The sequence below is a fragment of the Lampetra fluviatilis genome, chromosome 54, assembly GCF_964198595.1.
Source record: "Lampetra fluviatilis chromosome 54, kcLamFluv1.1, whole genome shotgun sequence".
In the NCBI taxonomy this organism is placed as follows: domain Eukaryota; kingdom Metazoa; phylum Chordata; class Hyperoartia; order Petromyzontiformes; family Petromyzontidae; genus Lampetra; species Lampetra fluviatilis.
The window spans coordinates 3128316-3155480 of record NC_136328.1 but is presented as its reverse complement, the minus strand read 5'-3'; the positions used below and the strand labels follow the sequence as shown (position 1 = coordinate 3155480).

The 27165-nt window shown below is 42.9% G+C and overlaps 1 protein-coding gene across 5 annotated transcripts in view; it reads left to right on the top strand.

The window, feature by feature from the left end:
• The window catches only part of LOC144949607 (casein kinase II subunit alpha), a 52403-nt gene extending 25534 nt beyond the window's left edge, over positions 1-26869 (top strand). For 4 of the 5 annotated variants that reach the window (XM_078879568.1, XM_078879569.1, XM_078879567.1 and 1 more), the window contains exons 6-13: positions 1013-1072; positions 2686-2769; positions 5762-5872; positions 7065-7166; positions 8703-8854; positions 13598-13746; positions 14846-14935; positions 16093-26869. In XM_078879568.1, coding sequence (XP_078735694.1) covers positions 1013-1072; positions 2686-2769; positions 5762-5872; positions 7065-7166; positions 8703-8854; positions 13598-13746; positions 14846-14935; positions 16093-16211 — 867 coding nt within the window. In that variant the 3' untranslated portion in view covers positions 16212-26869. The remainder of the gene's footprint in view (positions 1-1012; positions 1073-2685; positions 2770-5761; positions 5873-7064; positions 7167-8702; positions 8855-13597; positions 13747-14845; positions 14936-16092) is intronic. The other variant, XM_078879572.1, reaches the window with a different exon arrangement.
• The last annotated feature ends 296 nt before the right edge of the window (positions 26870-27165 follow it).

Sequence of the window (27165 nt, the reverse complement as noted above, 5' to 3'; positions counted from 1 at the left end):
TGTTGTGGTTTCACGCTTCAACACACCGGTGGGCTAAATCAGTGAACTATTGGTCTTTTGTCAACGTCACACTTTTTTACTGATTGGCCGTGTCGGGTGGTGGAGGGTTACGACACATTTATAAATAACGCGATCTAAACCCAAAAACGTTGATTATGAATAATATTGGTCGCGAAAGCCTGCCACGTGTTAAACTGGATAGCTCTATTAAGATGTCTCATCACTTCGGCGGCATGCATTCCCAGCAAGGGCAGTGAGTGCTACAATATGGAATAAATGTGGGTAATACTCTTAGTTCTAGATTTGAAGCTTTCGTGACTGCAAGGATTCATACTCTTAGGTTTTTTCGGTAAAGTCACGTAGGTAGAAAATATATCACGACGTTTCGATCGCAACACAAACAACCGTCATCAGCAGTTATCCTGCTGTTTGTTTCACCTGATGACGGTTGCTTGTGTTACGATCGAAACGTCGTGATCTACTAATTGGGTAAATGTTGCAGAATGTTCCAAAACTGTACCATGCCACATAGTGGCCTACATTTTCAAATTGTCAGTGGGTCTTTAAATATCTCCTTCACACCATCTGGTTAGCTTTGTTAATTCGTCACACAAATCGTGCAAGCACTGGGCTGTTTATATATTGATTTGAAGCTTTCGTGACTGCAGGAATCTATACTCTTTGGTTCTTTCGGTAAAGTCACGTAGGTATAAAATAAAATAGATCACGACGTTTCGGGTGCAACACAAACGTCCGTCATGCTTTCCCACCTGATGACGGACGCTTGTGTTGCGCCCGAAACGTCGTGATCTATTTTATTTTATACCTACGTGACTTTACCGAAAGAACCAAAGAGTATGTTTATATATTCTTAAAATAAATATACCATCAACTTAACAATATTTGTGCACTGATAAAAAGTGCTCTTTTTTTTGCATCTTCATGTACGTTTTTTTTTATTTCACAACAATATAAATTGTCCCTTTGTGCTTGTATTTTACTCCTGTGACAGCAACTCTACCAAACCCTCACAGACTACGACATTCGGTTCTACATGTACGAAATCTTACGGGTGAGTTACAAGGTTGTGTTTTTTTTTACGATTGCCATTTAACTCTTAATAAAGACCAACAAAATAATACGTTGAACAGTATCCTTATGCAATAATGGATATTTGGGATTCAATCAATATTTGCATTACTAGGTCAAACAGGACACGTTTATTTATTCATGTGTCTTAATTGCACACATTAGGCAATTATGTTGTGCATTAAAATTAAATGGTTCTCATTAATTTCAAGTGGGAATCAACTGTTATAGACCATAGTACCATACTATTAATAGAAAACGAAAATTCAGAGTTTAAAATTAGATATTCTTATTGTGTAATGGGACTTACATTTTTTTTATGTACTTTTAATAGTGAGTTCTGAACACATTCAGTCCTACCTGCTCTGCATTTGTGGCCATGTTTTGCATGCTTTCTTGGTGTACACAGCATAAAAGTATCAAATAAAACACATCAATCAATCGACTTTACTTCTTTAGAGGCATGTTTCTTCAACCAAGGTCCCTGTACACAAGTTATTATTCTCCAGTAAAACTTCAAAACCATACAATTATAATAATATTTAGGTTACTCTACAACCGTATATCTTGTGAGACTGTTTTAATATTCATCTGTAAGCTTTGGATGGCCACAGTAATCTGCAAGGGCAAGAATAGACAACCCATTACGGAAGAGTGTGCTGTGTGGTTTAAACAAACTATTGCATTTTCAATCTGTTAAGGAATGTGAGAAATCTTGTTGCATGATAGCAAGCAGCCAGTCATGCATTTTCCAACTATCCACAAATGATTCAAAGGGCCACTTAGGACTCCAACATAACAAGCGCACATAGCAGTAACATACTCCTCTAGCTACTGATGTATATCTATTGTTCCATGGCCTTAGATGTCATTCATAATGAAAATATTACAAATATTTCATTGCTCATTTCAACCTTGAATGACTTAAAGGTTGCATGGACAAACACAGCTGAGTAATTCAATGGGGCTTTAAATAGGCCTGGGATTTTTTTTTCTAGTCCTTATCACTTCCATATATGTTGTACTTTTCACATTAACGGTGTATGAAGGCACATTAGTTAGGTGGCGTTCAGACATTTTAGCATATGAGAGTGTGAAAACGCAAACCCACCACACAAATCATTGGTAAAACACGTGGTTTACTTACTGCGGTAATGTGTGAAATGCAAAGATCAACGTTTTTATACAGTATGTTGAAATGCAGCCACATTGATATGCTTTACAAGTTCAAATTGTATTGTATGGCATGGCATGTACAAGGTGTGCTTATGATGTTGAAAAAGGGAAACATGTTAAAGTGATGTCAGAATTAGCTATGACGTCTTCCAGGGCAGTTCTTTGACATTGCACACTTTGAGAACTTTGAATGTGTTTGGGAGCAAAAATGCTAATTTTAGTGTTTTAGATTGCATTGCTTATTAAGATCATCTTTTGTGGAGCAGGGTATACCTTTTGACCGACTGCTATCCCTGATGGGATGTTTTGGAGAGAGATGCATGCACTTGGCGTTCGATAGGATGTGAAGAAAGTTTTCATGAGGACTACTTGCGCGCACACGTATGGAATTTCCTGTGTATCACTTTGTCACTCCCATAGGCCCTGGATTACTGCCACAGCATGGGCATCATGCACAGAGACGTAAAACCACACAACGTCATGATCGACCACGAGAACAGAAAGGTAACCATTCCAATTGGGTGGGCCGTGCGAGACGCTGCAGCTGTTAAATATTCAGCGTGTCGTATTATATTGTGCTTTCATATAATTTTTGTTCGGAGTGCATTACTTTAAGGTGAATGGCTATCCCAAGTGGTCAGCAGCACATTAGTGCATTTGCAAAGTCTTTACAGTTCGATTGGTCGAACTTGGTGCAAAGGTGTTTTCAAGAACAATACTGCAAATTCAGTTGAACCTCTAAAAAAAAATGTAACGTCACGCTTAATTGTTTGTTCCGCACGTTTACCCAGGAAAGCCTCGCTGAGTCTCAAGACTATCCAGGAGGGTGTCGACAAGTTTTCCCAGTAGAGGACGATGTTGTTATATGTAATCCTAATTGAGCAATTTGCAGGTAATGTTTAATCACTGGGATGTTTGCCCATTTCCAGTTAAATTACATTTTTGTTTCTAGCTATGGGAGGAAAGCGGAGAACCCAGAGGAAACCCATGCAGGCCAGGGGAAGTAATTACAAATTCCACACAGAAAGTCACCCCAGTTGGGAATTGAACCAAGGACTTTTCTCTCAACTATCTTATTCATAGTTTGGTATTATCACTAATCGATAGCAGTAATGCACTCGACACTGATTTGTCTGCGTTCCAAATGCAAAACTCAGAATCTCAACTTTTTTATGCAAATAACAGGATAATGTCTCCAAGCCACTTCTGAAGGATTTGCATTGGCTTCCTATCTGTAAGAGACGTGAATTTGTTTACCGATAAGGGCCTTAATAACATGATGCCTGGCTGTCTTGACAGATTCATTTAATGTTTATACTCCAGAAAAATAGAAAAACTCACCCCTTTGTAGCCTCATTGTAGAAGTTGAAGAATGTACGATAACCAAGGAGATGGAGCAATTAAATCGGTTTGTGTGCAGGTGATAGATGGATCGTTGCATCGCAGGATTGTGAGCGGTGTCGGGCAGCTTTGGGTGGTGGTCGGAGTTCCAGCAACGGAGTGACCACCATGGCTGATGACGATAGAGTTTTTGAGCATTTGTTCTCAACTGTGTAATTCATTTCCAGAACGTTTGGTTTCTGTCTGAATGGTGTCACAATTCAGACTTGCCTTTAAATGACAAACCTGTTAAATCTGTCTTTGATGAAAGATCTTTCAGTTATGTATTGAATGTTTGTTGATGCTTTTTGTGATGTTGGGTTTTGCTGTTTCCCGTGTGTGGGGTTTCAATGTCAAAACCCTCAAAACCTATGTAGTGCCTGGCAGGCAGGTGTGAGTCACTATGTATGATGGTTATTATGGTATCACAGGACCGTAAGTGACATTGTGGGGAAGCCTTAATGCAGCAGTGGATAAACAGTGGACGTTTATTATGATGATGATAATGATGTTGGTGGTGATGCATGCGCTGTAGGTATGACTTGGCAGTTGTGTGAAATTGACTGAGGAAATAGTGGCTTTTGGGAAAGTACTCTGTTCTGAGTAATGGAATGATTCATCAATTAAAAACAATTCGTATGTTATAAATATATGTATGAAATTGTGTGTGTGTGAACATGAATTATTTCAACGTCATATATTTATATATTATTGATTCATAAACACCCTACGGGGTTGTTAAAACCCTATAGTTTGTATGGATTCCACATGGCACCACAAGCACAAAGTAGAATCGATTGTGGGATTTAATTCTGACCCTGAATTGTGAAATTTCTTTGTTGTGGAGGTGATGATTCATTGTAAGCTTACAAGATAACATTGGAAAACCATTGTATTATGGAAGATTCCACTCTATTTGTTTATGCTGTAAGAAACCAAATGGAGCTATATTCATGGGCGATGACATTGTCCAGCAGTAGCGTCTTAGCCGCCTGTTGCAGAGGTTCTCGGTGCAAGCCCAGCAGCCATCCTGGTTAATATCGTGATTATATTCATGATAAAAAGTAGGTACACGCCACCTACTCAACAGTGAACGATGAAGATCCCATGGCATTATTTAAAAAAAGAGTAGGCAAAGGGTGCCGAAGTCATAGACCAATTATGCCAAATTAGATAAATTACTCGTAAACTACTACCCGTAGACATATGCCCAATTTATGGACAGTGCTGCGTTGACCTGCCTCACAGGGATAGCTGCCACCGGGGGTGCCCTACTTTGAGATGTGCTGGGTGGTAGGTGGAGTATGAATGTTAAGTGGTGATGATGATTGCCTTATTGACAGTGAGAGTGATGTTTTTCAATGGGATTGAACTCCAGATCAGCAGTTGGTGCTGGCCAATAATTCACCATAATTCTAGATTTGAAGCTTTCGTGACTGCAAGGATTCATGCTCTTTGGTTTTTTCGGTAAAGTCACGTAGGTAAAAAATTAAATAAAACAAATTAAAACAACTACATTAAATCACGACGTTTCGGGCGCAACACAAGCGTCCTTCAGGTGGGGACAACGTAGCGAAAGCACAACCGCTTAAGTGTGTCTAAGAGCTGGCTGTGACGAATTATATAGTCGCGGGGGATGGAGGGAGGGGAGGGGCCATGGTGAGTGTGTGGGTGGGCTGTGGACCGAAGAGGCAACGTAGTGAGGCACGGGGGGGGGGGGGCGCTGGGAGGCAACGCATGGAGTTCAAACTGAAGCTTTGTGATGCAGGGGGCGGAAGAAGATAAGATATGCAAATTATTTTGTCAAGGCGCTCTCCCCCCCTCCATCCCAGCATAAATAGTCGCTCCAAGCCTGGGGCGTGCCATTCAGACTCTGCCTTCTCGACAGACCTGTTTTCCACCTGAAGACGGCTGCTTGCGTTGTGGCCGAAACGTCGTGAGAATTACTTTGTTATGTTTTATTTTAATTATTTTATTACTTCCCTTCTACGTGACTTTACCGAAAGAACCAAGAAGATCAGCCTTTTGTTATGCTGCCTGGGGGGGGGGTAAATTAGAAATGCGCAATAATTCACCAGCCATGCTTAATGTTAGCTTTCTCCGATTGCACCGACAGCTGCGGCTCATAGACTGGGGCCTGGCTGAGTTCTACCACCCGGGGCAGGAGTACAACGTGCGCGTCGCCTCTCGCTACTTCAAGGGCCCCGAGCTGCTCGTCGACTATCAGGTGGAGTGCTCCACGCTGGCGCGGTTTGACGGGCTGAACGTACGGCATCTTACACTATGAGACCCTCCTTTACCAGTGGCAAAATATAGTAATAGGTTTTTACCCTTTCAACTGGTACGAAAACTGACACCTTTATACAAGGGATCATGTTTGCAATAACCACAACACAAGCAATCAAAATGCAAACACAAAGAAACAACTCTGATGATGATAATGATATGCACTGTCCTTGAAGTTGATTGGTCCACACCCGAGACAGCTTTTCTTAGAGCCTAGTCTCCATTCGTGTTGGACCAGATGACGCCAAAAGGCATACAACTCAAAGACAGCGCACTATCAGAGTATTGAGAGCTCGGGGTAAGCATTTACACTATGAGCTGTCTCGGGTGTGGACCAATCAACTTCAAGGACAGTGCATATCATCATCATCAGAGTTGTTTCTTTTTGTTTGCATTTTGACTGCTTGTGTTGTGGTTATTGCAAACATGATGCCTTGTATAAAGGTGTCAGTTTTGTACCAGTTGAAAGGGTAGAAACCTATTACTGTACGGCATCTTATCAAGTGACCGTATCTTTTAATTTAAACCACATTCATCGTTCTATGCTTTGGTTCTGCTGAATTTTAGTTTTTAAAGCTCTGCTTGTGTGCATTGCAGACAAATGCAATCGTGGAATATTCGTTTTAGGGACACACGTTTCGTTAAACGGGGTCGTGACCCGTCGTTTCGTTGAACGGCTGTGTTGGCCAATGGGGCTAAGTGGTGTGTAAGCTTGTAATGAAAACTATTTTATTGATCCAGGAAAGCCTCACTTGGGCTGATAACAGTTTTGAGGATACCGCATTTGAATACTTGGCCAACACCAGACACCCTGAATTCTGCGATCCATTTACACTGCTTTTAAAGCTATGTGGCCGGCCACATGAAACAACTTGTGAAGAATTTTGACCCTATTTTGTCATAAAAAGCAGTGTTCAGCTTAGGGAGTGAAATCACTTACTTGTTCGGTGTAAGCCTTCGTGGGTGTGTGTGTTGTACGGTACCTCGTCACCTCCAAGCGAAAGGCACTTTATAAGTGTCAATTATTATCATTATTAAACAGCCACACAATTCTAGGCATGCCCTACGCTCGTGCGGCCTGCGCGCTGTGTGTGTCTGGATTGTGCAGTGATTGCCGTGTTGTCGCCAAGCAGATGTACGACTACAGCCTCGACCTGTGGAGTCTTGGCTGCATGCTGGCTTCCATGATCTTCCGCAAGGAACCTTTCTTCCACGGACATGACAACTATGACCAGGTGATGGCCATGTAGTGGCGTGTATTAGCCTATTGTGGCCTACTGTGGTGTAGTCCCGTGTGGTGTGCTTGCAGCGTGCAGTCTAGAGTTATATGGCTACTTCTAGTGTCGATTAGGTTAAGATTGTGTGCTGTAGTTCAGAGTGGTGTGATTTAGTGCAGTCTAGTATGTCTCGCTGTGATGCACAGTAAATTGACATACCAGTTAAGCTTTTTTTTGACTCGCCAAATATGAAGCATTATCTACAATTGGCGGAAAAAGAACAGATACATATTGTATTCCTTTGTAGTTGTATTTACTTATGAATATTTAATCAACATTGGCCCTGGAGATTCATATCTAATTTACAATGGGGTCCTGACAAGATGACATCGGTATATTGAATAGAGCTCTTAACGTACTAAATAAATTATCTTCCTTTTCCATATGTCCATGTAAAAATTTAATATTATTCCTGCCTTTGCTGATCAAGCCGAGGAGGTAAAACCAGCTGAGAGTTTGCAAGTTTAAGCAAATGGTGCTCGTAAACATTGGTCCTCCTAATGAGATATTGTAAAGTACGAGTCTTGCTTACAGGGAGCTGAATAAGTTTGATTCTGGCAGCTGCACTGTAATTTATTTAAGACTGTCAAAGCGTACCATCATTTGAAAAAATTCCATGCTAAAAGCTTTTGACGTAATTTACAAGTGTTCTGGACCATGTTTAAAATACACACACACACAACTTAATTACTAAAATGTTCATTATCGTTGTCGTGGGTTGTATGTACACATATAGATACTCCAGTTTTTTTACCCTGTCTGACCCTCCCTCATCCTGGTGTTTCCATGTGGTTGATGTGACTTACAGCTCTTCTGTAATCACACCATGTATAGCCTGGTTTTCTTTCTTTCATTAAGCGCTGGATAAGGGCCTCTCCATGCCATGTCAAACAAGGGGGTTATTTGAACATTATTTGAACATTATTCAACACGCTAGCCAGCGTGAAGGTGGGGAACATAGACGTTGGGACATAGTACAGTACAACATTGTTTTTTCTGCACTACCCTCTACTGACGACGTAGCATCACAGCAGCCTATAACAACCTGTTTTGTGCGTGGTGGTTTGCCCATCCAAGCACTATCCATGCACATCCCCAGTTAGCGGGAACTGATCAGATCAGGCATATTGCAGTCGATTTGTTATCAAAGAAGGTTCCATAATAATAAAAAAAACGTTATTATGTGCCAGTATTCCAACAGTTTGAGGTCCAACAAGTCAAAAGCAAATATCAACTTTAAAAACAGTGATGTAATACAAATAACATTTTAAAATCTTACAGGAAGGTAAGTATCCTTGTGTAAGGGAGAAAACTTGATTACCCATTTAAAAAAAAAAACTACATACGGGAGGAGAACACTCAGACTTCACACACACAGATATAAGCCAAGCACGAGGAGAGTATTGGAAAACAAAGCATGTCCTGCGGTCGGTCTCTGTAAGTGTGATGACCGCCGGTGATGTGGAAAGGACCCGTTCTGTTCAATGCGTGCAGCTGGTGCGGATTGCCAAAGTACTGGGGACGGAAGACCTGTACGATTACATTGACAAGTACAACATAGAGCTCGACCCCCGGTTCAACGACATCCTCGGCAGGTGTGGGCCTCCAAAACCGCAGCCTCTTGTAGTCCCGGCCTGCAGTGGGAAGTGAGCAGGGCTTCAACGATACGGCTCATTGATTGTACTCATGTGTGTGAGCGAGGGTGTGTGTAAGCGAGGGTGTGTGTGTGTGTGTGCGCGTGTGCGTGATCGTTTTGTCTTTTTTGTTGTGTTCTCGTGCGTTTGTCGTTTGTGTTTGGAAGGTGTTTCAATAAGAAAAGAGACGAAAGTTAACAATGAGATTAGCAATGGTTGCCCGATAGTCTCATTGGGGTGTTAATAGGGTAACCACCACGTGGAGATTTTTTCAATCGTTTAGGAGGTGAACGGTGGGATGAATGTGATTATTTGGACAGTGATGAGATGTGTGCAAAAGTGAGTCTTCAAAAACCAAAATAGGAGTCCCAGCATGCGTTGCATGTCATGATGACATCACCATTCTTGTGCATATTATCCACAAAGCCTTGTGGTAGATTCTTCATTTCCTTTCTGCTGGCAGGTTAGATCTTGATTTTTTTCTGCACTTGAGAACTTTCATGATTGCTACTCACCTCTCATCCAAATTAATTGTCTCAACATGAATAATACTTCTATTGCCATTGTCAGCATGGTCACTCCCTGGATGCAGCCGTTCCACCCAATTGTAAACATTTCCACGATTCATAGAATTGTCAAAATACTTTCACGGCATTCTTCTGTAAATTCCACTCGTCCTTAGGGAACAAAAGGAAACGTCTCACTGGAATGTGTAGTTGTCGAAGGGTCCTGCCGGCATTTGTCACTTGATATACTGAACTATTTTTATTTTACCAGGTAAGGCCCACTGAGCTATATAGCTCTTTTTCAGAAGCGACCTGGCCACAAATGATAGTTCTACGAAGTGACCTATCATGTGGAAATTTATAGCAGCCAAATACTCTAAACGCGTGTTGTTTCTAAATGTGGAGGGAAAAATTGGAGGACCCAGGGTCGGGATCCAAGCCACGTCTTCCTGTATACCAGGCGAGGTGGTCAACATCTCCTAGCCACCGTGATGATAATGAGAGAGCCACCGTGATGATGATGAGAGAGACACCGCAAACTCCAAATATACAGCAGGTGTCAGGGTCGGGATCGAACCCACGACCTCCTGTATACCAGGCGAGGTGGTCAACATCTTGCCACCGTGATGATGATGATGAGAGAGCCACCGTGATGATGATGAGAGAGACACCGCAAACTCCAAGTATACAGCAGGTGTCAGGGTCGGGATCGAACCCACGACCTCCTGTATACCAGGCGAGGTGGTCAACATCTCCTCGCCACTGTGATGATGATGATGATGATGAGAGAGCCACCGTGATGATGATGAGAGACACCGCAAACTCCAAATATACAGCAGGTGTTAGGGTCGGGATCGAACCCACGACCTCCTGTATACCAGGTCAGGTCGTTAACATCTCACCACAGCAGTCCAGTGGAAAAATATGCAGATAATAATTGTTGTGCTTAAGTACCCAGTGTTATGTCCTGTCCCACCAATCGGTGTTTACAAAAATCACAGAGTTAATATAAATCTTTTTACTTCTTGAAACACCCTCTTATGTTTACATGTGCTGACTGTTAGAGCTGCAATGATCTGTTGATTCGTTGATGTTGATCTTTGTTTAAGTCGTCGATGTGCATTTTTCATTTTTCATCGTCAATGAGGCACTGTCCACACTTGTACCTCTTTCCCCACATGGTTTGTTCAGATCGCCAAATACATTGGCACCACACTAATTTCAGCCGTTTTAGCTTTGTGAATAGAGGATTCTCATAATATTTAACAATATTATTCTCGGCCACAGTTAAACCATTAATCTTAGACAATGACAATCTCATCTGAGCTGTCATAGACTGACTATTACTAATCATCTTGCTTAAGCAGGCATCGAAAAAGCTTGTTTTTTTGCACACCAAAGCCATCTTTCGCTCTGAACAGTTAATACTACAATGCAAAGCACAAATTTCGCTAAAGTTGGAAAGCTGTCATATCTGGAGTGGAGCATCCGTTCCCAACTCGCTGTGTTTGACGGTTCATGGAGATGCCCTAGTTTGTGCACTGCAATATTAGTTAATGTCCTGGTCAAATCTAATATGTGGCAATTCATATCCATAATAGAGGTTTTTGGGTTGGATCGCGTAAATATAAATGTGTCATTAAACCCACCACCACCCGACACAGCCAATGAGTAATGTTTGTCATGTGAACAAAACATGCCAATTCGTTCCGATTACAGCACATCGGTGTGTTGGAGAGTAAACCCACAACATTTACAATTCGAGAACGACGTTTCGCAAGTAATTACAACTAGCATCAGGTGACAGCCAGATTGTGCCAATTGATATCTGAATTTGTTCTGAGCCTTTCCTTCACTAAAACACACTGACCAGCATGGTGAAGTATGGTCCAGCATTCCCTGTGGCAGACAGCATGGGGAGTTCTTCATTCAGTCGTGGATTGACAAATGGTTACAGATTATTATTATGAAATAAATATTGATTGCTCTTACTTGTAGTTTTTAATTTACTGCAGAGGTGCAGTGTGTTTATTACGAATTGTTTGGGACCGAGGGGTCTAGGTGGGTTACACGGTGTGGGTTTCTTGAATATTTGGCATGTTCATTTTAAATACAACATCTGACCTTTGCTAGAGTTTGGTGCTGGATATCTTGAATGTCATTGTTTAAGGTCACGGGAGGGGTCAGGTTGAGCTCAATAATTGAATTTTCCATTTCCTCATTTGAACACACCCGAAATGTGTGGGAGTTCGTGTTTTTTTAAATGAAACGTAAACAAAAAATGACATCGCCTTTCATTTATGTAAAAATCTCAGAACGATTTAACATCCTGAATTTCTTTGGCTTCCCCCATAGTTTCTTTGTATGTTCCCTGTGTGGGCTCGTTTAATAACATTTTTTTGCTTTCGTCTCATTGTCACGGCAACGCCATGAGCTGAAACCTTTTTTGTATGATGATTTTTAATTTTCCGCTCTGAATTTATTGAATGAATGTCAAAATTGACCATTCAAAGAATGTGTAGAAGAAAATAAATAAACATACTTGGGTCGCCGGGGGGTCATTCAGAGGTCAGAGCACTGAGGCCGGTGCCATTGAGACTCTGGGTTCAAATTTGTGTTGCTGCCTGTTGATTAAACTGGCTTCTCAGGTGGAGTGAGTTCATGGTCTCTGTGTGGTCACAAATAACTGCACGAAAACATCTTTTTTGTTTATTACATTTGGTGAAACTCCCAACTGTGAAATAACCACTGGACTATCATGCGACGATCTCATAGCGGAGTGTGTGAGGAAATTTAACTCCTTGCTTTTTGTGTAAAAGATAATTGTACCACCTCGATTATTAAAAATTTGCTATGAAAAATATCTTGCGCATCCATTGTCCACAAAACATAAAGTCTACTGCTCTGCACCATGTCTAAAATGGACCCTTCATCACATGACTTGATACCGATGGCACAAATGGAATAATTTGGTGAGAAAAAAAGAATATTCGAAAACAAAATACTTCAAACTATTCTTGTAACTGCTCAAACCAAGTTTCTTTCTTGCCATCTGTTGGTACGGAGAAAATAGACCCATTGCAGGAGCTATCGGACGTAGTAATAACGCACTTGCTGAATGTGGTGAGTTTTAATAGATGCAATTTAACTTCTTGACGCCCTGACTGACAACACAGCTGGGATGAATTTGTGACACAAGTCGACGTGGATTGTTTCGGCATCCAGAAATCCACGCCTGCCACCCTCCAAAAGCAGTGGTGCAATGATTTCTGACAATTCAGGGTTGCGATTAGATTTTTTTTAACCTAATCTTTTCTGGCTCGGTTCCTGTTTTCTCTTTTGCCTAGCCTGAATGTAGTATGAGCACCTCTAATTAGTACGGTACAGTGCGAAAGAAGTTCAACATACATAGGCCCATATCATTTACATACAGTTTTCCGAAATCACGAATAATGTCGTTCTTGTGCTCGTGAATCCATGTATGGATCATGAACTTAAGAATCAATTTTAAACAATGAGGCAGTGCATCTATTCTGTTGCACTTTGGAACAAGGCACTATATAAATCTCAATAAGATGTCGAAATAATTAGTCATCATCACCGGACTTAATGGCAGAGATGATTGCGGTAAAGTTCGGTTGCAGGATCAGTCTCGGTCTCTTTCGTAACCACCTTGTGTTCGTTCACGTGTGCTCGTCTCAATTGTGCGTGCATGCATTTCCCCCACGTATGTTTGGGTGTTATGTGCATATTTATGGTTACAAGCATATTTGCCTTCAACGATTGTGCACGTGTGCTGCCTGCCATCCTTGGTAATTGCCTGTGTATTGCTTAATGTAATCAGACACCGTACCTGCATGTGTGAGCGGGATGCGTGCACATGTCGACTCGCCCTTCAGTGAGTACCCGGTGCGGTGTGTTTAAGCTACAGCGCTTGAAAAGAACAAACTTCGACCAGGTGTTTTTTGCCACACCACCCCCTCTTTGCGCCATGCTGGCCTTAATAATTGCCCACAAAAAGCTCTTTCCCCAATAGTCTGTTAAAGGCTATACAGGGGATGTTTATACCATACATGCATGCACGTAGTTGGCACCTGGCTGCATGTATGTGGATATGCGCACATACATTTTTACGCGTGTGCGTGTGTTCGCTAAGTGCAGCTGTGCATCTCCTTTGTTTTCCCCCCTGCGTGGTTCTGTGCTGGCTTGCGTCCGTGCGCGTGTGTGTGTGTACGCCGTGAACCTGCAGGCACTCGCGCAAGCGCTGGGAGCGGTTCGTGCACAGCGAGAACCAGCACCTGGTGAGCCCCGAGGCGCTCGACTTCCTGGACAAGCTGCTCCGCTACGACCACCAGACGCGGCTCACGGCTCGCGAGGCCATGGAGCACCCCTACTTCTGTGAGCCGCCTCCAGCGCCCAAGCGCTCGGCAGTGCACTAGGAAGTGCAGACTTCACACCTTGTACCCGTACATGAGACCGCATCACCCCGCTGCTTGGATCCCCTCCGCTAGCTCCAAATCTAGATTTACTATAAGATTTCCCTTACTGTGTCAATGATTCATGGACACAGCTGGCCTTCCTCTTGCCCCCCCCCCCCTCCGTGTCATCTTGCTCCACTCCCTTTGACATGCTGTCTGCTCCAGCAATCAACGTTTTCCGTCAACCACCAATTAACCTCCGCTCAATAGGAGGTCGCTGCTTCTCCACAGCCATTTCAGGCTAGAGAGGTTCCTTTTCTCCTCTGCATACCTTTGAAACGTCTTCGGTCACACTCTGCCTTACCGTTGTCTCCCTTGGCTACCTCGGCCACTAGCCGGCTTGTCCCCCAACTGCATCCCCATTAAAATTAGGCACTGTAAATGGAACTTGTATGACAGGTGGTGGCGTATGTTCTTCAGTTCTTGATTTATTTAACACGAGAGAAGCAAATGTGCAGCCTCCCATATCCAGCCGCTCACGTCACAATAGCTCGTCAGAGGCAGCATGTAGCTACACATCGCAAGTACGTTAAATTTGGGGCTGCACAACGGAGTTCATGTGACCTCAATCCCAGCCAATCAAAATGCACATTACAAGGTGTCGTCACGTAGTAAAGCAGCGAATTTATGTTATATATATAGTCAAATCCTTTAAGAGTCGTGAAAAGTAAAATTATATAAGATGCTCAAAGTTTCCCAACGAGCAAGCCATCTGTAAGAGATCCTAAAACTGTATTTAAGGCATCCGTTTGTCAAAGAAATTCTGTACACAGTGCAATTTGCATAACACCTGTACCAACTGGGTGGAGCGGCGGTACAGTGGTTGGCACAGTGCGCTAAATACTCAGCGACCCGAGTCGGATTCCCCGCCATGGCTGACATTCGTGGCGTGCGGTATCTGAACCTTCATCAAATGGCACACGGTGACTGCCGTGGTGAAGACTGGAGAACATGGTTTTGACAAAGAGCTGTTGTGATTACTCAGACTTAATTGAATGTCTTTGTGTTTTGTTGTTTAGACCCAATTGTGAAGGAGCAAGGCCGTATAGGCACAAATAGTCTTCCTAACAACTCCACCGCACCGGTGAACAGTTCCAACATGATCTCCGGTGAGTCGAGAGGTCTTCCTTTTATCGTTCTAATGTTGTAGTGAGTTTTATGCCTTCAGATAAAATTTGACGGGCATGTGATGTGATGGTTGTCAGCGATACTTGCTGTTAATTTCATTGTGCGTTTCGGAGTTGAAAAATGTTTTGCGTTGTGCGTGGATATCATATTGGAAATGTATGCAAGGAAATAATTACCACAAACAATTCGTTCATTTTTTTTTATAGATATCTTACCTGGCTCTGGCCCACAATTTCTGGCAGCAAGATTTCACTTACTGCAATTGGTCTTAACTTGCACCTAGCCTGGCACAATCATAATAGTGAAACCACTGCCATCTCGTGGCATACGGTAGATGTCATATGCGTGTGTTTATGTGTTCTTGCGTGTCAGGCATATTTGAGCTGTGGCATATTATTGCATTGCTCTACAAACCTGGTGGCTTGTTTGATTTCAGGCCATGGCTAGCTTCACTTGTAATAATCTGAAACGGCCTTCTGGGCCACCCTTTCACGAACCCGCCCTGACCAGCGTGGTGAAGTCGAGCAACCCCTGTGACAGGCACGGCGAGGGGAAGGCCTTCATTCAGCAGTAGGGGGGGGTTGAGAAAAGCCTGTGAACAATATGCAATTAAATTTCGATTTAAAGCTTTCGTGACTGCAGGGATTCATCTTCTTGGTTCTTTCGGTAAAGTCACGTAGACAGACCTGCTCTCCACCTGAGGACGGCTGCTTGCGTTGTGGCCGAAACGTCGTGAGAATTATTTTATTATGTTTTATTATTTTATTATTTCCATTCTACGTGACTTTACCGAAAGAACCAAGAAGAATATGCAATTATTTAACGAGCAACAAACAGCAAGTCTCAATCGGTAATATGTGCAGCGGTGGGCGCATAATTTACATTCCTAGAAAGTCGCTTGCCTTTACATGTCTATTCGACCTTCAGTGAGCGCGTGGTGCAATACGTAAACAAAAGCACTACTGGGAGCACTGGGGAAAACAAAGGCGGTCGGGGCATGGTGCTGGCCACGTCACCACCTGGTTGCTTTTCGGTGGCCTTGACAGGCGCTTGATAACAGCACTTGCCCTGTCACAAAATCTGTACGGCTACATGGGTAGATGGTGGATTCCTTTGCCTCTTGTTCGTGTGCGCGCAGGAATGACGTCGGTAGCCGTGTCGTCTCCGATGGGGCCCATGGCGGCCTCGCCTGTGCTGTCCCCAGCGGGGAACCCCATCGGAGCACCGGTCCCAGCTGCCACGGCCACCCAGCCCTGATCCCCTCCGCCTGCCCCCCCCCCTCCACGCCCTACTCCACCGCCCTTTCAAACAGTGGCATCTTAAGTGGGATCATTTCTATTTCAATTTTTTTTATTGCTTCAGTTTTCAGTGCAAAACTGCAATCTCTTGGGGGGGGGTTGAGGGGGGGTTCTCTGTGCAGAACTTTATAAAGTTTCCACCTATTTCCCTTCCGTGCATCAGAAGGGGGGTGGGCGGCGGGGTCTTTTGTCGGATCGGGCATCATTTATCAGAAGCTAAGGTATAGCAATGAGTTGCAAGAGCTTTTATTAACTGTCGTAAGGGCACCCCCCCCTCCTCCCCTGAAAATGATGGGCTTTCACCACTTGCATGATGACAACATCAAGATCCTGGGGCCGTGAATGCTGTCCGAGGACTCGACGGAGGGGGATGTAACGCGACAAATATGAGCTTTCTTGTTTGCCCCCCCCCCCCCCCCCTTACGACGCTACTGCTGACAAGCAGCAACTTGCACGCATCTCTCCTACTTTTCACCACCTTCGATGCGGCCGATGGTCTTCTTGCTCCCGGCGCTCCTTATTCTGCGACCCGTTCATATTGTTTGATCAGAGGTGTCCCTCTTGGGCATTGGCATGAAGAAATGAAGATGCCGAAAATGATTAAGACGGACAGCTTTTTGAGTGCTCCGCCAAAGCCTGCAGCTTTGTAATAAGGCCTCGAAACATCGGGACACAAGACCTCTACATGTTTTCTAGGAGGCACGTGCTCTCACTTTTACTGTAAGGAAGTATTTGAATTCATCTGCACAGCAAGATACGGCTGCAGGAGTCTGTCAGCAAGGATGTGTTTATTCAAGTCATTTCAACTAAGCTATGGATTGGCTTGAAAATCCACATTGCTCGGTGTCAGATGATCAGATGGCTTACGTGATAAGGAACAACTGCTGCTACCCTCATGAAAATGTATGATGTGTTAAGAACGATAACATGTAATTGGCTTAAAAACGTTCCAAAAACACATTCAAATGAAGCAAAAAGTGCTAAAGCCCCTAGCGGGAAAATGGGCTTAGTGGCACCAATGTGTTTGGTTTGTAGCTCTGGTCTGCGGTATTAGTGGGTCACACCTTAACTCTTTGGATCCCAAAAATGGGAGGAACAAAAACCTCCACACTATTTCAATAGACGTGGTTTCTTTTCATCGTTCTGCTGTTCCCAAACCAGCCCGCTTTTTGGAACTCTTCTGGCCAACTTGAGTGGTGAGCTGGAAAGGAATGTTATTTAATTTCAACAAAATTCACTGTTTTAATCCTATTTAGCAGCATGGAAATGGGTGCTGAATACCGACGGCAAAAAAAACTGTCCATTTTCATAACCAGACCAACATTGAGATGGTGGTTTCCGCGTGTGTTTATTTTTTTTCTTCCATAATTGTTTTGTAGCTATTTTCTCTAAACGCATTGCAGACTTGAGTGTGTTTAGCGAATGTTTTAATGGTTTAAGCACTGAAAGTTTTTTTTTATGTCGTATTAAATCGAAGCCCTGGGAACACGGTGCCACTTTTACTTGAACTGCAGTTTTGAACAGTTTCAGGAGACGCGTTTTTGAGGCCACTTTTTAAAATACATCTGAAACGAGTTTCAGCTTCTGTTGCAGTGCAATGTCATGGCTGGAACTAATCGCATATCTGTTGTGGTGAATGGACAAAAATCCATCCGTGTCATAAACCTTGGTACCCAAGATATGTTCTTGTAAATGATAAGCTGAATGGCTATATTGGGGAATTATGTGATTTTCATTTGCTCTCAAGCTAAAATGTGGAATGAGAGGACTTCTTAAATCGAAGCTTCAAACTCTGCATGCCATCAATGTTTTACTCACTGCTCCATTACTCACACTAATGCGTGACACAACTCGTTTTTAATTGGCGGGGGTAAAACCAAAATATCTCCCTTACCCCTCCAGGTACCTACTCGTACATGTATTCCTTTTCCACTGGAACATCCAAACCACAGCGGGGCCAGGCCAAGCCAGGCCGTCGCAGGTCAGGAGGCACCAGATTGTTTTTTTTTGTTTTCACAGCAGCAGAATCCGAGCCGTGCCGTTGAAGTCTCTCACTGATTTTAAGTATGTGTCACACACAATGTCATTCATAACGTGAAACGTGTGTCAATGACGGGATGACGCTTACTGAGTTTTTACCGACCGACGTCGCATGCGACGGAATGCGTCGTTATAGCCCCTCACCCACCCGAATGTGTTGCTGTTAGGCCAGCGATGCAATTCAGGACCTCGAAGCGGGAAATTGCCGGCGGAACGTCACGGCACCCGCGAGGTTTCTGCACTCGAAATGGCGCTACTCGGGAACGTGTCAGTGGGCAAAGGGAGGGGGGGGGTAGCAGAAGTGGCCATGAAACTCCTCTCCAGGATCTGCAAAGTTGGTGCCGTGTCCCCACAGTGGTTTGTCATATGGGCTGTGTGTGATGTCTATGCACTTTGCCGACGATATGATAATCGCGCAGGACACGGCGCGGTTACGGCGGTGACTACGACGGTGCTTCGTCAACGTTTATGCTTTTGCCCCCTTTCTTGCCCTCATTTCTATTTCCTCGACGGAAAGCGAAGACAGTGTTTTTGAGCCCCCCCCCCCTCCTCTTCTTTATGGGAGGCGATGTTATTAAGTTGATTTTATTTGAAGATTTAGCTGCTTAACATATTTTGAGTTTAATTTATTTAATTGTAGTTACTGTTGTAAGAAGTAAATAAATATCCACGTGAACGGAGTTTGAAACAAAAAAGAGGGTCAGGTTTCGTGGATCACAGCACCTCGGAACAAGAGATGTGTGGTTCGTCCAATTGTTGATGCCACTCCTGATGGTCTTGTGTGTACTCTCATGGTCCACCCGCATTATCCCTCGTAATGGTCAGACCTGGTTGCAGCTATTGTTGCACATCAGTTTTGCATTTGCACATCACACCAAGACGTTTGCTTCTCGGTGTATGCTCCATGTGCATCCTTCCATGAGCTTGTTTTTAAACACACAAGTCGGCTCTCAATAATTGCAATAATATTCAACGCAGAGCTGACCGATAACAAAATGTCCCCACCAGTGCGCACATCCTGGGTACTAGTCATTTAATGTTTTTTTAAGTACGTCTGAATTTGTAATTTCCATCACGTGTGCAGCAACGCTTCCTTTTTAATTAACAGAATCGTATTGGCCACTTTTGAATGGTCAACGTTGAATGTGCTGCTTGGGTAGAAATACGAGATGTTCACGCACTTGCCACATTGAGAGCCAGTGTGTGTGCGCGTGTGTATTCTAGGACACACGTGGCGTTGACGCGATAACAAATCACACAGCTTTAATCGAGTAATCCAATACAAACGCAAGTGTTTTTGTACGGCATTATATTACAAAGCAGGTCACTAATAATGGCTTGCGGCTGGTTACAAAAAAACACCTGAACGGTTTCTACAATTCTGCTCTTGATTGAGTGAGACAATTTGGGAAATTAAATGTACACGTGCGTCTCTGCATTTCCAGTTTTTTTTTCTCCTCCTTTGCATCCCTTCTCGGAAGCATGCAACCTGGCACCTCTGGACATGGCATTTGTTCAACCGGAGTGACCGTTTATAATAAAGTGGAATAGATTTGTGTGATGTACAAAAACAAAAAACACAGAAATGCATTGAAGGATGGCGATATGTGCATATTGGACCAGTGTGACCTATTGAGAGGTCGCGCGTGTCCTTAAGTCATGGGTTTATGGTTTTTCGTGTAATATATAACGCTAAGTAATCGAGGCACAGTTACTTGTTTTGAGTCTGACCAGGAGACGGTGAGATGCAACTTTTTTTTGACAACAACGTGTCTACGTGTATTATCCCCGTTATCAATGCAAGGGTAGGTAAATAAGTTATACTGGTTTTTTTTCTTTCCAGAATGGTACAAGTACTGTTGCCTTTCGACAGTACTTGTTTTAATCGCCGTGGTAATACCGGACTTTCCGATTCTGGATTTAGCCTCGTGTCACACCCACCACCACCATGGTGGGTAAAAACTCGATGTAACGTCACGGTTTAAAAAGAAAACGAGGCAAAGTAAAGAGTGATTCGTGTCTCGACTGTGGTGCAGATGAACCATTTCCCAGGCATTATTATGCAACGGAGTGTTTAGCTCGGTGACCGGAGTTTAAATGTGATTGGAAATTGCCTCTTGCATGGCTGACCCTTAAGTGTTCTAAAATAAAAACATTTAAATACAATAAAAACATATGAGGTAAGCAGCACGTCTGTTAAAACATTCTCTGCATTTATGCTATCTGGTCTAAAAAAAAAAATAACCAAAGTGATTATATTTTTGTCTGATCTTCGTCGTGATGTCGCATCGATTATTGGTAGTTGAAAACTGACTCATTGATAAGCCTAATATTGGGATGGTATAATATTGTTGTCTCATTGTCCAATAATGCTGACTGCCTGTCCATATACAGATATAAATGGAAAACAAGATAATTACCGTACAATAATTACGTACGATTTCAATATTTGCAATGTTTTCCTGCTCAAGGAGAATTGGGGGGGGGGGGAGGGGGTGGGAATTAACTATATTTTAATTAACGAGTTATTTTCGTTTAAACAATTTATGACTCTTCCATCCTAAGATAGCGTGGCCAAGTCGTTCATCCCTGGAGTTTGTGATATTAATATAGAAATGCATTTTTGAGACGTCAAAATTACTGAGTTGCCAGTCATGGATGAACGTCCAATGCGATGTCTGTGATTTGTTCAAGGGGCGCTTACCAAGGGGAAGACGCACGTCTGCGCATAGAATCGTCAGAATCTGCTACGTTCAAAGCAAAAATTTACCTTTTTTGTTGTAAATATTAACTTTATCGAACAATGGAGAGAGAGAAAAAAATGAACAATTAACCTTAAAGTCTGCCAAGTATTAGTGTGCATTGTGTTTTTGTTTAAGGAACAGAAGTGAACCTTTATTATTGCTCCTTTTTCCGTTTTTTTTATCACTTCTGTAGAGTAATAACATGAAGCAAACCCTCCAGTTTATAAGCGACAAAATAAACTAACAATGAACAAATAGCCTCACTTTTTTTTTACAAAACGTAAGGCCACTGCAACTCATGGGAAAGCCTAAAATAATGAGTGCACCATCCAAAACGTGCATCGCAAACAAGTTGCATGTCAAATATATGACATTTAGACCACAACAACAACAACAAAAACCCTATAATGCTATACCATATAAACCAGTAGTGATTGTAATTACACTACGGTTGGGGGCCTCTATTAATTTTAATTTTGCGCAATTAAATGAACGTGACATTTATTGCTTTTGTTATATTCGGAACCATCGCTGCAGTCCAGCCCTGCTGAGTTCCGCACATGCCTTTATGTGAGGCTAAGCAGGCATCCCTCCACACCGGGGCAAAGTCCCAAAGCTGAGGAATCCGTGCTGTTGTACGCGCCGTCACGCATGCAGATTGCCGTTTAGTTGCATTACAAAATCAGTTATATCTTTGCAGTGCAAGAATATATAAAGAATGTGTTCTAAAAATAAAACTTTTATGTAAGTTCCAATTATTGCGTAATTTGTCACTGGTGATAGACTGGAGGGTCTGGTTTAAGTTCTGGGGTTCTTCCTGTTAAAGTTGCCGCTAGCATTTGGTTAAGGTTAGTAAATCGGTTGCTTTGCAGGGGGTGATAGGCAAAAGCACCTACGATTGGCACGATTGGCTACGTACGGTGCGATAGAAGTTCAACATGATTACAAAAAGTTCTTAATACAAGTAGCAAGCAAACATCGCTTGCCATTACTTCTAGATTTGAAGCTTTCGTGACTGCAAGGATTCATATTCTTAGGTTTTTTCGGTAAAGTCGCGTAGGTACCGAAAAAACCTAAGAACATCGCTTGCCATTTGTCGTCTAGGAATACTTACCAAGTGGTTGGTGGTTTTCCCCATCGTGTGCAGTTGGCGCAGTTTCTACCATTTCAGAGCGCACCGTCTGATGTGAAGTGGACAGTAAATCAGCCAGCGGCTGGGATTTTCAGAAAAACACTGAGCTCATCGTGTTGGTCCAATACTACATTTTGGAACTGGCTGCAGTTTAAAATAATTGACTATATAAAACACCTACATGGCTATACCTTACATCGCAGGTTCGTGAGAGATGGAAGGGAAGTGGCTTGGGGAGGGAAGGCCTTCATCCAGCAGTGGACTGACAATGGCTGATGATGAGCGATAATTGCCTCGTAGGAATACACCTCAATGGGATTTCTCTTGGTCAAAGCAGTTTTGAATTGAAAGTTTCTGATGCACAACGTATTCGATAGTCATTGGTAACCAGGTCAAGAGTTTTAAACGTAGCATCAGGGTTTACTTAGCTCTGTCTTCACTGCGTGTGCACATTCGTTTGAGGGTCTCGCCCTCTTTGCAAGAAAAATGTTTCGTGGAAGTGGATCGCGGAGAAGTCCATGAATGGTTTATTGTAGTGGAACGTCACAATCTTATCGTCGATTCCAGAAAAGTCGCAGCATCAATAATTGAATCCGGTGTAGTTTTCAGTAACGATCGAACGGAGGCGCGCGTGATCGTTCAAGACCCCATGGCTGGTTGAGATGTGATTGGTCAAGTGACAACCCATTACCTAAAAAATATATAAATATAAATACAATTGGCCCTTTGTTAATGCCAGTTCTAGATGAAGGCCTCGCTATGCTTGTGTGACCGTATTTCACCACGCTGGTCAGTGTGGGTAGTTAAGTAAACCGATCATTTGCTTTAATGTGTTTTGTTCATGCGTTTAACAATAAGGCTTCAACAAAAATAACCACCCTACTTTACTATTGAAGGGCATCTGTGGTATTTAATTCGTGATTTAATTTCGTGCCTAAAACTCCAACCCAATCGATGTATATTCTATGGTTCTTTCGGTAAAGTCACGTAGATAAAAAAAATAATTCAAATAAAAATTAAAATAAAGTGAATAAAAAATATCACGACGTTTCGATCGCAACACAAGCGGTCGTCAATGTGCGGAGTACTTGAAAAACAGAAGGTTTTCTTTCGTTCGCGTTTTGTTTAATTCATTTTGGTGCCCCCCTGACTCGTGGAGACGATGTGACTTTTCTGCATGCGTTCACACGACCCACGCCTCTTATCGGGAGAGCAAGGACACGGAGGTGGAGGAGCAAGAAAGCCGTACATGCCATCCATTTACGGAGCACGTAGCCGGCAGTAGATTTGTTTTTATACGGTGGACTACGAGCCAGAGAAGTCAAGCGGCTGCATTGGAGAGCACCAATTCCAGTTGGTGAAGCTAGAGAATGGTTGTGTTGAGGAATCGAACCCTAATGTGATTGTTAATGTGACCACACATGACCAATCTCATTATTGCTGCTGCTGTTTAAACAGATTAACCTGGCATTGATAGAAATGTTGAATTTAGTTGTTAGGCAGATGGAGCTTAAGACGATACTTGTCAGCAGCTTGTAGTATGGAAGCACTGCATGTGTCTGTCCTGCTATAAGTGCAGCTGTTTTGAGGGTTTAACGTTGGCCAACAGGTACAAAATGTACAAGCTTAACCATGCTTTAAAAATGTATAAAACTTTTTTTTTACTTTTTGTGTTTAGTTTGTTGTCCTTCCACCGCACCTCCCATTAGCACGGTTGGCTACGTACGATGCGAAATAAGTTCTACATACACACGAAAAAGAAATCGCAGATGACCGAGTTGAATTCTAAGGCATGTTGGAAAATGGGGAGATGTGTAGTATGCCTCTTGACCTTGCCACTGATGCTGGCAACCAAAGTAATGAAGGATTTTATTGAATGTTATAACTTTACATTGTGTTTATTCTTGACATCTGTGTTTGAGAATGGAGCCTAGGATTTTGATAAAGTTGTAAATATGATTTGTGTGAAAGCTGTGATGCTCACCAGAACATTGTGACGTTCTGATCCGCCCCTACTGAACATCTGCGAAAAAGAGCTTTATAGTTCATCGGATTCCTCCAGCATTAAATATTATTCTGAATTCCCTGCAACCTGTATGCATGAGCGGATTAGCCCTTTGTCCAACACATCCACTTAGACAATTGATCAGGCGATCCCTTGTTAAACAATTACAAGGCATAGCCCACTTCTAATGAACTAATGTGCTCGACTTCCATCGGGTGTTGAAACCCGAGAGCCTGCAGCACTGTGCAATGGATAGACACGTCAGCAGCCTTGGATTGTAGAGACGATATATTATTGAAATCCCCGGTGTCTTCACGCTCAAATTGAACACAAAACAACCTGGAACAAATCTTGACTTAAAGCTGCTTTCGTGACCGCAGGAATTCATATTCTTTGGGTCTTTCGGTAAAGTCACGTAGATAAGTTCCAAAAAATGGCAAAAACTATGACGTTTCGATCGCAACACAAGCGGTCATCAGGTGGAGGAAAAAATAGGGGTTAGCCTCTAAAGGCAAACTGTTTATAAATGTTTAAAATGGGCGTAGCCCAAGTGTCAGCAGATCAGATCACGAATTGTATGTACTGTGTAAAATTCGTGATCTGATCCATTCTGTGAAGGACAAGATCCCTGACATGCAATATCACGGCGTCTACAAACTAAGCTGTATCTGCGGCAGCAGTTACATTGGGGAAACCAAACGACATGTCTGGGACCGTGTTCGTGAGCATAATGCAGATTTGAAACACGGTAGGACCAACACTTCAGCCGTGGCTGATCATTACTTTAATGCGGTTGGCTCACACGAAATTGATTTCTCTAAGACGATGGCACTTTGCAAACCCACTGGCTATCAACGATTCGTTCATGAAGACGCAATTTCAACCGAGAGGATGGGTACAAACTCAGCAATCACTGGAAGGACGTTATAAACCAGTTTAAGTCATAACTCCCTGTAATTTCTCCATTAGCACTGTTCGTTGCTCACCAATTTTTTTTTGAACCCCTCACATTAACATAACCGCCATCCTACATGCGGTGTCCTTCCATTTTTTCATCCCTCACATTAACATAAGCTCCTCCTCCCATGCTGCTGACACTTGGGCTACGCCCATTTGAAACCTTTATAAACAGTTTGCCTTTAGAGGCTAACCCCTCTTTTTCTCTCCACCTGATGACGACCGCTTGTGTTGCGATCGAAACGTCGTAGTTTTTTGTAAAAAAAATTAACCTTGAACAATTGCTTAATTTGGTCTTGGAGCATTGTCACGCCAAAATATGAACAAATAACCGTTTTTGTTTTTAATGTTCTCGGACAGTTCATACATTTGATACATTTGACTGGGTGTTTGGGATTTGTAATTGAAGAAACGATGAGCCCCCAAGTAGCTAAGCACTACAACATGGAAATGCGAGGCGTGCGTGCGCGTGTGTGCGTGCGTGGAAACTGTGATTATGCAACGATGGCAGGCAGGAGGGTTCTGCGTGAGTGCTGGTTTCGGACTGCTAATTGTTGCAGGTACAGCTGCACAAATGCATCGTCCGTGACAGAAATAAACTCAAGTTGGGAGAGGGGGAGGGGGGCAACGTGACGAAAGAGGTGCACATACAGAACAACAGCAGCCAATGGTTCGTAAAACTCCGTGACCCACAATAGAGGTTTTTTGGGGGGTTAAATATAAATGTGTCGTTAAACCCGCCACCACCCGACACAGCCAATTAGTGAGGTTTGTCACTTAAACAGAACGTGGCCAATTCGTTACGAGTACAGCAACACCGGTGTGTTGGAGAGTAAATCCACACAAACCTTATTAATCGGCTGTGTCGGGTGGTGGCGGGCTTAACGACACATTTATATTTACGCGATCAAACCCCATAAAACCTCTTATGTATCATATTGGTCGCGAAAGCCTCCTCGGTGTTAAACCAGGAGACACCCCGTGTGTGCTTTTGTCATTTGCTCGCGTGCACTTGCAGCAAAAAGCATGCCCCTTCGTCTTTTATTTACCTTGTTCAGAAAACTCGTCAATGCAATGAATACATGCGTGCATGCTCTTTGGCTGTTAACCTCATCATAAACTAACGGCTGTTATTACATTAAACAATTTTAACTCATCACGCGGTTTAGCTTCGAGCTGTGTCGACGTTTGCTCGATAAAAGCTCTCATTCGTTAAGCGACACGCAACTATTGACACTGAAATGAACGATTGTGGAGAAATTGTCATTAAAGTCTGCGAGTATGCGGGGGAGGGGGGAGTTCATTTTTGAATCTTTGTGCTTCCAAAAAATACGTGTGGTTATAATTTATCTTATCCCGGGGACGCAACCGTCTGATTCATCTCCCATTGTAAGCAGTCATTAAGTCTCTGTGGCATTGGGAGTGGCTGATGTTCTGGGCAATGAGACGTGTATGTATGTGCGTTACTTCCAGTGATAAGACAACGGAGCAGATTTGTGGCTCGGGTTAGGCTTAGGAGATTGGGTTACAGGCCCACCATGCATGCATGGTTATAAGTAAGGGGTGGGGGGCACTTTGTCTGCATTAATGATCAGAAACGATGCATTTTCGTTGTACATTTTCCAGTGGCTCATTGTGAACAACGTGTTGTGTAGCAATAGTTTGAGGCATTTTCAAGTGTTCATTTAAAATCTGCTTGTTTACATGTTATGGCTTAACAATGAAATAAAAATACCATATTTTTCCCAACCGAGCAAATCAAGTTATTAAAATAGTTGGCAAGACCTCGGCAAGACTGCATAATCCGCATCATTATGAATATTCCATTTCGGTTTTTGGGTCTTTAAAAAAAAACATACTGTGAGACGTCATTGGCTACACGAGGTACGTTTTATGTTTCACGCTGCTGAATTTCACGTGGATTTTGATCCACAACAGGCCGCCAGAGTTCACTTGTCAGGACGCGAGAAATCGAACATGATGCAGCACAAGGGCTAAGCCTCGGCAAGGTAAGAGGTAAAAACAACGAGCCTAC